This window comes from Podarcis muralis, chromosome 10, assembly GCF_964188315.1.
Source record: "Podarcis muralis chromosome 10, rPodMur119.hap1.1, whole genome shotgun sequence".
Lineage (NCBI taxonomy): Eukaryota > Metazoa > Chordata > Lepidosauria > Squamata > Lacertidae > Podarcis > Podarcis muralis.
The window spans coordinates 5,990,809-6,003,880 of record NC_135664.1 but is presented as its reverse complement, the minus strand read 5'-3'; the positions used below and the strand labels follow the sequence as shown (position 1 = coordinate 6,003,880).

At 41.9% G+C, this 13,072-nt stretch overlaps 1 protein-coding gene across 24 annotated transcripts in view; it reads right to left on the bottom strand.

Moving 5' to 3' along the window:
• MAGI2 (membrane associated guanylate kinase, WW and PDZ domain containing 2) overlaps positions 1-13,072 on the bottom strand; it is a 597,762-nt gene that overhangs the window by 154,350 nt on the left and 430,340 nt on the right. For all 24 annotated transcript variants that reach the window (XM_077935758.1, XM_077935747.1, XM_077935755.1 and 21 more), the window contains 2 exons: positions 9,270-9,327; positions 823-944 (listed from right to left, as the gene is read on the bottom strand). In XM_077935758.1, coding sequence (XP_077791884.1) covers positions 823-944; positions 9,270-9,327 — 180 coding nt within the window. The remainder of the gene's footprint in view (positions 1-822; positions 945-9,269; positions 9,328-13,072) is intronic.

Sequence of the window (13,072 nt, the reverse complement as noted above, 5' to 3'; positions counted from 1 at the left end):
ACCCACTCACAAAAAATACCAAGGCAGTGAACAATAATATATACAAATACAATACAGTACATAAAATACAGTACATAAAATACAGTACATAAAAGCAATACAAAATAATCATAAAATGACTGACTCATCTTGGAAAAAAGAAGAACTTAACAGGCCTGTTGGCATAAAAAAGAAAATGGCCACTGAATCTCTGCTAGAAGAGTATTTCATAGCATGGGACCAGCAACGCCTGACTTCTAGTTGAAGCCAGCTGGTGTCTGAAGCATGGGAGATAACGAACAGCAGCTCTCTGGAGGATCTCAGTGATTGAGATCACTGGAATATAAGGGCTCGGGTGTCATTCTGGACCCACATTGTTCAGGGCTTTGTATTTTTTTTTGGGTTCTTGCTTCTTGGACTTTAAAAGCTTCCTACTTTTCTCAAATGTGCAACCCCAAGACACTTATTTTTATTTGATCTTTTTGTTTCCATGCACAAGAACAATCCCACCAGCTAAGAAATTTAACTTTTGTTTTGTCTTATATAGGCTGGCCCATACAAGATCACACACCCCCACCCCGTAAAGTTTACTATAAGAAAATGTAAGACTCCCTGTGGGAGAAGATTCAGTTACAACATGTTTTTGCTGGATTTGTCATCACAGAAAATTTAAGAACACGAGCTGAACTCAAGGGTAACATTTCTTTTCATATTTTCTTCTCAATTGTGGAAAAATAGAGGTTTCATTTCTATATTTATATATCGATCATTTTGCCATAAGAATTGGGAAATTTAATGGAATTAATTTAGTTTTAAATATGGTGCACTGACATGATACTGTACCTCGGAAACCTTGGGCCGGCATAGGCTTGGTTCCAAGTTCTGCGTTGGTCATGGCACGCTGCTGTAGCTTCCTCTTTGCTTCCAAAACAGGATTTTCAAATTGTGTTCTTCTATTTATGTGGCTGGGGAAAAAGGGAAGACTGTCAATCCCAGTTAATCCTTTTCCAAATCTGCGTTTTGAACAGTGATCATTGGGCTGTACTCTCTCAAGCAAGCAAACCTGAGGCATCACCTTAGTGAACAATTTGTCAGGATACATTTAGGTCCTTTAGCAGGAAACTGTTAGGGTTTCTTTGGGAGGTGGGCAAAGTTGTTGGCTGAGCTTTTTTTTGGTTTACCCAAATTTCTTGAGCTTTTCTTGGCCATACATCTGGATTTACCCAGACATTTTTACTGATTCCCATCCAGATACTGCTTCTGACTGTATGGCAACCCTGGAAATGTAATTTTGAGATGGACCATAAAGCACATGATTTGAATGCAGAAGATCCCAAGTTCAGCTCCTGGCTGGCACTTCCAGGTAGAACTAAGAAAGGCTCTGCCTGAAACCTTGTCTGCAGTGTAGACAAATGCTAATGGACTGACTGGGTATAAAGTCGTGTAGCTCAGCTTCCTATGAGCCTATGGAGAATTCAAGGGCAGTATTTCTGGAGATGATTCGTTTGAATACATAATGTTATTGGAAATATGATTATTGAAACTGAATGTGGTGTAGTAGGGTGCTGGGCTTGGATGTGGGAAATCCAGGTTCATATGCTGTGAAGGACCATGGCGACCTTCCAGTTTATCATATGCCACTGTGAGACATGAATGTCTCTCTGGACTCCTTAGAGGAAGGACAGGGCACTAAACAAACAAATAAGCAAACCATACAAAGTCAATGCTACTAATTTTTTAATAGGCACAGTCTAATGATACGTGTCAATGCAAGAACATTAAGAACGGTCACTTGAGGCTGACGAGGCCTTGGTGGCACAGAGGGCCTTCCATCAGCTTCAGCTTTTGGCCAGCTGTGATCCTATCTGGACAGGGACAGTCTAACGTCTGTCTTCTGTGCTCTGGTAACCTCTGTGTTGTTCTACTGCAACGTGCTGTACATTGGGCTGCCTCTGGAGTCAAATTGGAAAATGCAGCTGGTGCTGAATCCGGCCTCCCAGTTGTTGACTGGGATAGGGCGGTCTGAACATATAACACCGATGCTAGCTTCCAGGCTCAATTAAAAATGCTGGTTTTGACCTATAAAGCCTTGTAAGGTTCAGGACCCCAATACCTCAAGGACTGTCTTTCCGTCACGTGAACCAACCCACAGGTGTTCATCAGTACAGGTGAATGAGAGCACATACCAATACGAGAAGAAAAAAAAAGAATAATTAACAGTTTCTTTGAATGGAAACTCATACTCAGAACCCCAAAAATGGTTGACAATGCACTTTTTAAAGAAGAAAAATACTTTGAAATGTTTTCTACTTTGAAACATTTGCTAGCAGATTTGTATCTGACCACCACCACTGCACAGAACATAATGAATGCTCTTTTTTATCACATCTTTAAATAAATACTCTTTTCCAACGAGGTAGGAATTATGGTGTGAGGTGTATACAGAGAGGAAGCTAGACGGCAGTCTAACAAACGTGTCAGTTCAAGCTTTAAAAGTGCAGTCTGGGTAAGTAGGTAGGTGCCAATGAAATCAATGGGATTTACAACACATATATTTACTTGGCTGAAAGTGTTTCTCAGCTAAATGGGACTAACAAATTCCAACTTGATGAGAAAGGCATGCAGAGTGGAAGTTAAGAGTGGCCACTTCTGCATCACCAAAAACAGGGGAAATGCACTACCAAAAAAGAAGACAATATTTGCATAAATTTTCATATGCATATATATATGTAAAGATGCAAATTTAGAAACAGAAATACAATCCACCTCATCATAGTGAAGAAGACTGTAACTGGGTGACCTATGTGCTTGCTCAGTCTCCTGTTAGGTGCTGATGGGCGATTTAAAGGCCCTCTTCTCCCTTCCAAGGATTCATTTTCTATAAGGACAGGGCAGTCATTTAAACAGAACATTTCTACAAAGAGAGGCCTGTCCTCTGACAGCTATTCAGACAGAGAGGAGTAATTTAGTTGTGGATATATTCTGCCTTGTTTATGAGTCTTGCAACCACATGAGAAGATTAATTAATGAAAAGAATAACATTCACCACCATGAGAAAAGCCACCCCCTCAAAAGGAAAGTGTAATATTTGCACCATCAACATTTGCATCAAATACAGATTCTGCATCACTAGACTGGCCAATTACAACTTTTAAAAGGTGATATTTTTAAGGATACCATTAACATTGTGAATATTCTTTATGAACTAATCACAGAACGATACATGTAGAAAGAAATACCCCAGGGATATTTTGCTCCGTGGCAGAGCACATGGTCCTAAGTTCAATTCATAGTATCTCCATTCAGCATCTTTCGAACCAGAGCTTACCCAGCCATTAGGCAGGCTGAGGCCACTGCCTGAGACAGCAGAAGCCTCCCAGGCAGCATGCCCGTGGGTGCCCTGCCAGACCCGCTGCCACCCCTAGCAGTAGAAAAGCGCCACCGCCATCGGCACCGATTTGGGCAAGGTTGTGTCCATTTGGAATGAGATCTCACTTGAAATCGCCCCACGCAATTTGGGACAAGATCTCATCCAAAATCAGTGCCATCTTGCCTGAAATTGGTCTGCCAAGGGCACAGAGTGGCAGCAGAGTAGCAGTGGCGACGGCAGGAGCAGGTAGGTGGTGGCAGGAGCAGCAGCAAGGTAGAGCGACTCTTCCCATTTCCCAAATGGGAAGCGCCCTTCCTGATTAGACTCTACACAAGACGCTGAAGAAAGAGCTGCTACCGAGACTGCAAACTCACGCTGGTCCCCTGGCTGAGAGTTGTGTGAACTGACCCATGGAAAGAAAGAAGGTGTCTTCAAAAGCTGAGGAGAGCATTCCCCGCCCCCCACTCCAAAAGACCAAATTTGCTACGCAATTTAACTTTTTATGATTTATCCACTTTTATGACATAATTAAGACACTATATTATAATGGGATATTGTCTCCTTAAAAACCAAGTCATCTGTTAAACACCAGTAATAAAGGAAAGTGTTACACTGTCACTTTTTATAATGAAAAATGGGAAGCAATTTTCACTTCAGGCCTATTGAGCTTAGACAGCAGATTAAAACACAGATCTTTATGCTGACGATAAAAGTCTTTATGAACATGATAGTGCTGCACTTTTAACACCACCAGGGCTTCATCATATTGCAGGTCTTGACCAGAACACCTTTTATAGATGATAGGTAGGTAGGTAGGTAGGTAGGTAGGTAGATGATAGATAGATAGATAGATAGATAGATAGATAGATAGATAGATAGATGATAGATAGATAGAGATAGATGATAGATAGATGATAGATGATAGATAGATAGATAGATAGATAGATAGATAGATAGATAGATAGATAGATGATAGATGCTGCAATATGTACGGGCACTTATTTTAAACATTTTTTTTAAAGAGTAGGGTATGTGTTGGGGAGAAAGCAGCCCAGAAAGCAGCCTTAAAATATTTTGAGTTAATAAAGTAACAAAGCATCAGAGGGTCATTTGTGTGCTGCTCCCCACAAAGTTGGAGCTCAGTAGTAGAGCACCTCGTTTCCATGCAAAAATTCCCAGGGACAATTCCTGGCTGGAAGCGACTCCTGAAATTGTAGAGAGCTGCTGCCAGTCCATGTAGCCCAGTCTTCCCAGGCCACAATTCCCTTCAGCCCCAGCCAGCATGGCCAAAGGCACCACGTTGGAGAAGTCCATTGTAGATGATACTGAACTAGGTGGGCCAGTGGTCTTGTAAGGTAAATTCCTAGGTTTCAAAAGTAAGGTAAAGGTAAAGGGACCCCTGACCATTAGGTCCAGTTGTGTCCGACTCTGGGGTTGTGGTGCTCATCTCGCTTTATTTGCTGAGGGAGCCGGTGTGCAGCTTCCAGGTCACGTGGCCAGCATGACTAAGCCACTTCTGGCAAACCAGAGCAGCGCACGGAAACACCGTTTACCTTCCCGCCAGAGCGGTACCTATTTATCTACTTGCATGTTGACGTGCTTTCAAACTGCTAGGTTGGCAGGAGCAGGGACAGAGCAATGGGAGCTCACCCTGTCGCGGGGATTCGAACTGTTAAGTTGTGGGTGAACATATCAGACGACACAGCGATTCTTCAAACAGCTCTTGTTTATTCACAGGCCAGAACAGAACAGAACTGAAGGGTTCAGCCAGCCTGCTTATATAGAGCTCCACTAGAACGCAACAGTAACCATTTCCTGTAACTATCCAATCACTGAATGTCACTTTCGATCCCTTATTTGCATATGTGGACCTGAACTATCTACAATATCCCCCTGCTGGCCCAGGGTGAGAACTTCAGTACATAACACGAACCACCAACCTTCTGATCAGCAAGTCCTAGGCTCTGTGGTTTAACCCACAGCGCCACCCGCGTCCCTGTTCCAAAAGCATGTTTGCTTAAATTATCTGAAGTGGAGAAACAGCCAACAGGGCGGGTGATTTAAGCACCCTCTTTCTCCCTTCCATTTTCCCAATCTAAAGCCTTGTCTCCTGTAGTGACTTTTCTTCCTCCTGCTTTTAAAAGGAGCATAGAAGCTTTTTGCATGTAGCTAGAAACAGTGTCAGAAACAATTAAGTAGCCCGTAAGGACTTATGACAAAATAAAATTTGACAGCAAAATTGGAAGCTGCTAATAGAAACAAAACTGCTCTTTAGAAGCCTGATCTGCTGACCAAAGAAAGAATGAAAGGGGAAAAGGGGAAATCATGGGGAAAGCAGGTAATGATTTGTCTCTTAAGACTCCCGCTTCATTCAAGGAACAACTTTAAAAGAAATGAAGGCAGAGGATCTATTAGGCAGCCTCCATTGTAATTTGCTACCCTATGGATGGATTCTTCTGCCTTTGAGAATTGCTTCCTGGAACTTGACTAAGTAGATTCATTTCATGCAATTTAAAGTCCATATACTGTGTAACTTTTCTTTTATCCATAGGCAAATATGAAGAGCTTGAAGATACATTTAGGCTAGTGCTGATTGCAAAATGATCCATAAAGCAACCTTTCAGTAGTTCCTAATTTGTATTTTTCAGGCACTTATGATAGTTTTGCATAGTGCTTCTCATCTGCAACGGGTATCTCGCCCACGGCACTCCTGATGTGGCCAGATTGCAATTGCCACCACCCCTGACTACTGGCCACACTGGTTGGGGCTGATGGGAGTTGGAGTCCAACAAAATCTGGAAGACCACAGATGCCTCATCCCTGTTATATAGCCTTCGTTGTGTTTGCCCTCACAGCACACCATAACTCACATTGGTTTGTTTGTTTTTAATGGTGAACTGAGGCAGAGAAATTGTGTTTTGCTCAAGGCCAATATGATGCGGTAATGTACTAGCTAACCAACCAGAATATTATGCGGCTCAGCCAGGTGGGTAGCTGACCTACAGGAATCGCACGTAATGTGGTCATCAATCCAACAGAAACATGATGTGCACAGGCTCCAAATGTCGCCACACAGAGCAGGACTGAAGAAGTTTTAGAAAGGAGATATTTTGCCGTGAAATCTCTCTTGGGCCAGGGAGCAGTTGCAGCCCTGAACGCTGGGCTTAAGCCTTGATCCCGGTGAAGAGGGACATGCTTGGAAGCCCTTTGATACAGACAGGCCAGGTAAGAGGTGTACATTAATCCAATTATAGGGTTGCCCTTCAGCTTATCAACTGCCCTCCCTGCAATGAACAGCTGTCGCAAAAATGCTCCAGAAATTATTTTGTGCACCTGTAGGCCACATCCCTGTTAGCCAATCAATTTTTAGCTGCCTCTTTACCACAGGCAGTTCAATTGTATGCAGGCACCACTCCTGATCGCAATCTCTAACATTCTGGAAAGCTATGCTCTTAAAATCTGACAACTCAAGGAAAACAGTTTGACTCAATTTATTGAGGGTACTTCCAAACCTGTGGGACGCAGGTGGCGCTGTGGGTAAAACCTCAGTGCCTAGGACTTGCCGATCGCATGGTCGGCGGTTTGAATCCCCGCAATGGGGTGAGCTCCCGTTGCTCGGTCCCTGCTCCTGCCAACCTAGCAGTTTGAAAGCACGAAGTGCAAGTAGATAAAGAGGTACCACTCCAGCAGGAAGGTAAACTGTGTTTCCATGTGCTGCTCTGGTTTGCCAGAAGCGGCTTAGTCATGCTGGCCCCATGACCCGGAAGCTGTCTGCAGACAAACGCTGGCTCCCTCGGCCTATAGAGCGAGATGAGCACTGCAACCCCAGAGTCGTCCGCAACTGGACCTAATGGTCAGGGGTCCCTTTACCTTTACTTCCAAACCTGCGCTACAAATGTTATGCCCATCTCCACTATAAGATAATGCAGTGCCAATGTCAAATCCAACGTTCACAGAGATTTATTCTTTATGATTATGCATTTCTGGCAGTGTGGTTTTATTAGCTCTTCCTACATATACATAATACATTAAAAAGTGTGTGTGTGCGCGCATGCAAATAATGAAGCATTCCTTTGCATTTCTTTCTCTTTTATTGCTTGCAGATTTGGAATAGTGTCTCACTGGGGTAAGATAATTAATTTTGCCTATTTATAGAAGCAATTTATCCTTATAACCTACTTGCACACAGAGCAAGCTGAAGATGCATACACATAGCGCTTTTTGAAAACATAGATTACGTTGGGAAAATATTAGAAGTGATATTTTCCATGGTAAATGTCATGCAAGTGAATGTACAAAATGTTGGCTTGTGTGCAATTAAAACTCTTCAACTAAAAGAAGGTTATATTTTATTCTCCTCCTTTACAGGCATTGCGAATAGCTGAGGAATATAATTGAAGTGGCAAATCTCATTTCCTGCCTTTTATATATGATGGAAAAGGTGACAAACTGTGTTTCCAGGTAGCTGCCTGTCCAGCCACTGACCAGTGTCAGAGAAGGATAGATGAATCTGTCAATTTCAGTATCTCCCTGTTTCTAATTTTTCCAGTCTTTAACTAAGTTCTCCTCATTTCCGCATCAGTTTGCATGAAACTCATATGCCTGTTTGTGGACATTTCACCCAACACACACATTCCGTATGCAACTTTGCCTAATATAATGAATTAGAACTGTCTGTGGGATATGGATATAAATAATAAAATTATTGTTGTTATTTAGAAGACATCTGGAGGCAGCCCTGTTTAGGGAAGTTTTTAATGTTTGATGCTTTATCACATTTTCACTATTCTGCTGGGAGCCCACCCAGAGTGGCTGGGGAAACCCAACCAGATAGGCGGGGTATAAATAATAAAATTATTACTATGGGATATAAGATTTGAGGAAAGATGGTGAAACATCATGACAAAATGGTTTTCGGTATGTCCCACTACTGCTAGTGAATGCACAAGAGTACTCACTAATATTTATTTAACATAACATTTATACCCTGCCATTTAACACTCATAATCGTAGATAAAATTTATATATTACAGAATAACAACAAAATATATAATTTTATCTGATTCATAGTCATCATCTTAGCAGACATAGTTGGAATGGGTGGACATCTAAAAGCATAGAGAAAATGTAACAGTGCAGAAAAAAACACACAAATCAGATCAAATACTTGACAAAATAATTAATTTATAATTTGCCTTAAAGTGAGTAACAGCACAATCCTTTGCATATCTACTCAAAAGTAAGTCAAATGAAATTCAGTGGGATTCAATGTCAGGTAAATATGTACAGGATTGCAGCCTAAAGAGAAAACCCTCTAGGAAAAGGGTTCCACAGTTTGGGTGCAACAGCTGAGAAGGCCCTGCATCTCATCCAATACTTCTGACACACAAGGTAGCAGGACACACAGCTAGGCCTCAGGTGACAACTGAAGGTTCATGTGAGAGAAAGCAGTCTTTAAAATATTCTGTGGCTTTGACAGGCAGCAGTATCCAGTCACCTAGTCACTGTTCTTCGCTTAGCTGCTCAGATGTCACAGTGGAACATCAGCTTTGGGTTTGGCAGCTGAGTTTTAAAATCCACATATAATTTTTGTTATATCTAAGCACGTAAATATTGTCTACAGCTGTGGATTTTTGAATAAGATGATTTGTTATGTTGGTACAAACAGACTGAGGAGCTTCAGACCTCAATGGTTGCTTACAGTATGTGATGAGGTACACATGGGGATCCCAACTTCTCCAGATTTCACGTTAGAAGTTTGCAGATATTTTCTATTGAGCCTTCTATTTCCTGACACATTTCAATGTGTAGACAAAAAACAGTGGGGTACACATCTTCTCAATTTGAAGCACTGTTCTGGGACATAGACAACAGTTTATGCAAGATTAATAGTAAATTAATATTGGTCTTGGAAACTTACTCAACATAATACGTGCCATAAATGGGATCATCAATTTTCTCCCAGCCATATGGTAGCTCTGAAAAACAAAGAGTAATGCCTCTCAGTAAATACAGCACAGGATGCCAAGATTTCTAATAATAATGAAAGAGTATTGTTGTCAAGTGTGGCAACCACATTACAAAGTTAAATATAGTGCTCAAAACCAATGCCAAATTTTAGACATATCCCATGGCAGTCACAAGTAGCTCCAGCTTGAAAGCTGGCATGAAAAAGCAGGGTAATCACCATCTGAGAAGAATTTTAGCTACTCTCTTACTGTGCAGTTGTCTGTGCCAGAAATAGTAGCACATCAGCTACGATATTATTGCCCAGGGAAATCAGGGAGAGCCTTTTCTACCCAAGAAATTGTATTTGCCATAGATGACAAAGACTAAACACGGAAAATATTGTATAACAAAACAAAACAAAAAACAAAACAAAACACCACCACTACACAACACCTGCAAGAGGAATGTTCCCAATTCAGTACAGAGACAAAGCTGTATGTTACGGCCTAAACCAATTCACAGGGTGGTTATTGAAGGATTACAGCTGCGCTCAACCAGAGAAAATGATTTTGTGAACTGCAGATTATTTATGATACCATCAGGAAAAAATAAAAGTTTTTATTTGAAACTAATCACGTGTTGCTTATTTTTAACTCCACTCACCAGACTGCAGCAGCACTAATTGCACTATCACATTTTACAACCAGAAAAGGCTATTGCTTTATAAATATTACACTCACTGCAAAGGCGATGCCTTTTTACGGGAAAGCTAGGCCATCTTTGTCCTTATTGCAAAGTATTGCAAGAGTGGAAAATAAGAGGGTACCCAGTGATATTGGGAGTTAGTTCAGTGGCAGAACAAACAGTTTGAATATAATTCTTGGTATCTCCAGGCAGGGGTGGAAAAAAATCTTCTCTGAAACTTTGGAGAGCTTCCGTCAGTCAGTCTAGAGTGACAATCAGTAGTGGATGGTGCAGTGGGGTTTGAAACAGACAAATGAATTATATGGACATGTTATTTCCAAAGTGAGTAGGAATTATACATGGCATGTGACATGTGACCATCTCTTCCCCTAGATCAGCCTCACACCTGTCTGCAGAGAGCCTAGTGTGCCAGGGCCCCATCCATGCACTCTTTGCTCGCCAGTTTTGAGATTACATATTGTGTTGCATACCCTCCAACCTTCCTCAGATGAAAATAGGGACACTTCTCACTCCCCTCCAACTGACCCCCCCTTGAACCCCCATTTTTATCCCCCCAACCCAACCCACAAAGCACACGACAGGCACACGACACCCTCCCCTGTCCTCAGAAAACCCCTCAAATACCTATTTTCTTTTATTCTTTGGTAGATTTACAAAAAGAAAAGCACACACCAATAAATAAAGTTTAGAAAGGGAAATGATTAGATGCAGATGCACAAAGCATTTTTTTATTTTATTAAGACTCCTTGCACTCCATGCCATTCCCTTTCTTCCCATCCAGGGTGGCCCTGCCCTCTGCCTGCCCCTCAGAGCTGGGGCATCACGCGAGGCTGGGCCTTGGCAGCGACTGCCTTTCCTCCTCCTTGCCTGCTCTCCAGCAGCCATGAGATGCCAAAGGGAGGAGTCTGGCCATGGGGAGGCTGTGGTGAAGCAAAGGGATGCTCCCCGCAGCAGCTGCTGCTGCTCTGTACAAGCGCTAGGTCATTCCCCTCCCCAAGCTTGGTGCTTAATAATAATTTATTTATACCCCACCCATCTGGCTGAGTTTCCCCAGCCACTCTGGCTACTCTGGGCGACTTCCAATCGAGTGTTAAAAACAATACATGATTAAATATTAAAAACTTCCCTAAACAGGGCTGCCTTCAGATGTCTTGTAAAGATAGGTTAGCTGCTTATTTCCTTCACATCCGAAGGGCGGGCGCCACTACCGAGAAGGCCCTCTTGTGATGCTGGAAGGTGAAATGGGGACATTCTGGGATCAAATCAGAAGCTGGGATGGCTTTTGTAATTCCGGGACTGTCCTTAGAAAGCAGGGACGCTTGGAGAGCACAGAAAATCCTGTGTAGATTGGAATTTCCGTGCAAAGATCCTTTCAAAACATCCCCTGTGTGCAAATACAAGGATGGGCCTGAGGTGGGTGAGCTGGACCCTCAGTCACACTTTCTCAGACATTTATCTTCCAAAAGTGCAAACCAAGCCCACCCTAGCCTTTTAAAGCCTAAAGAGATAGGAGAGGGGGTTTTCAATCTGGAAGAAGCAAAAACACAACTTTATACTGCCTGTTAAGCAGGTCCACTGGACCCTGACTGTAATAAAAAAAATTCATCACTCATAACAGTTTTATGCTCTAGATGTTAGTTATCTTATTATCACAGGCAGTAATCCGGTATCTATCCTAAAGGTAGGAATACCACTGCAACTCTATTGTATTTGGGAGAGCAAGATGCCTCGGTTCTACACACACCTTTAAATATCCATGAATTTACTCATTCCTACTAAACAAAGCACTTCTCCTTTTGGCACGGCAAGGGAGTGTTTTTATGTACCGTATTTTTTGCTCTATAAGACGCACCAGACCACAAGACGCACCTAGTTTTTGGAGGAGGAAAACAAGGAAAAAAATATTCTGAATCTCAGAAGCCAGAACAACAAGAGGGATCGCTGCGCAGTGAAAGCAGCAATCCCTCTTGCTGTTCCGGCTTCTGGGATAGCTGCGCAGTCTGCATTCGCCCCATAAGACGCACACACATTTCCCCTTACTTTTTAGGAGGGAAAAAGTGAGTCTTATAGAGCAAAAAATACGGTATGTTCAATGAATAAATGATTATAATCCTTCATGAGAAAAGATAGAACTGATAGTTATTGTTGCTTTATGATGTTATTTACGTTCTGCTCCTTTTTCCTGGGCCATAACCAGAAATGGGTGTCCGGGGCCCCTGCATGCTCACTTGTGGCAGGGTTGCCATGTGTCCTCTTTTTCCAGGACATGTCCTCTTTTTCAGGGGTAAAATTTGTATATTCTGTGAATTTTTTTTGCACGGGGGAAGAAAAATATATGAGTTACTCCTGCATGTTTTTCCAGTGCAATGATGCATAATGGTATTTGTGTGGTGGGCAAACAATGAAGAATTCAGATTGCAAATCCCATTTTCGAGTGTAAAAGTCTGTAAAAATTTAATGAGTTGGAAGTATTATAAAGGACCCAGTTTTTTAAAAGGCAAGTGTAGAACTGCTAACTATATTATACCAATTCAAGCTGCAGGTTTTACAAAAATTAAATTTCAGTACTACTGTTGTGGATCATTAAAAAACCATATAAATTCTTCACAAGGGTATGTGTTAATTCCCTCTGCGTCCATGATGCAAAATGTGAGCTCTACTTAATTAAAATTCTGTGCAGGCCAGTAAAACAGAATTAGTAGAGCTCAAACTCTGGGCTAGTAGTTGAAGGCTGAAAGATAAGGTTGGCCAAAAGATAAGAGTTGACCGCAGAGCTACTGTTTGAAGACGTGTCTCCTGCATTTTTATTCTAAGCCAATTTGTGGTTATTTTTCATTAGAGAAATAGTAAACTGTATGTGTGCGTGTTTATCTCCTCTGCTAGCAATGCAGCAAAAAGACCTCAACTTTCATTGAGGCTAAGATACACTAACTGCACTGAATTCAAACATTTTAACTTTATGGGATGTTTCACAAGTTTATCTGTAAAATGCTTATTAGAGGCAAGTCTCTGAGAGTGAATAAATAACCACCCTTGTCCAGCACAAACAGTTCTCCAGGTACACATCCC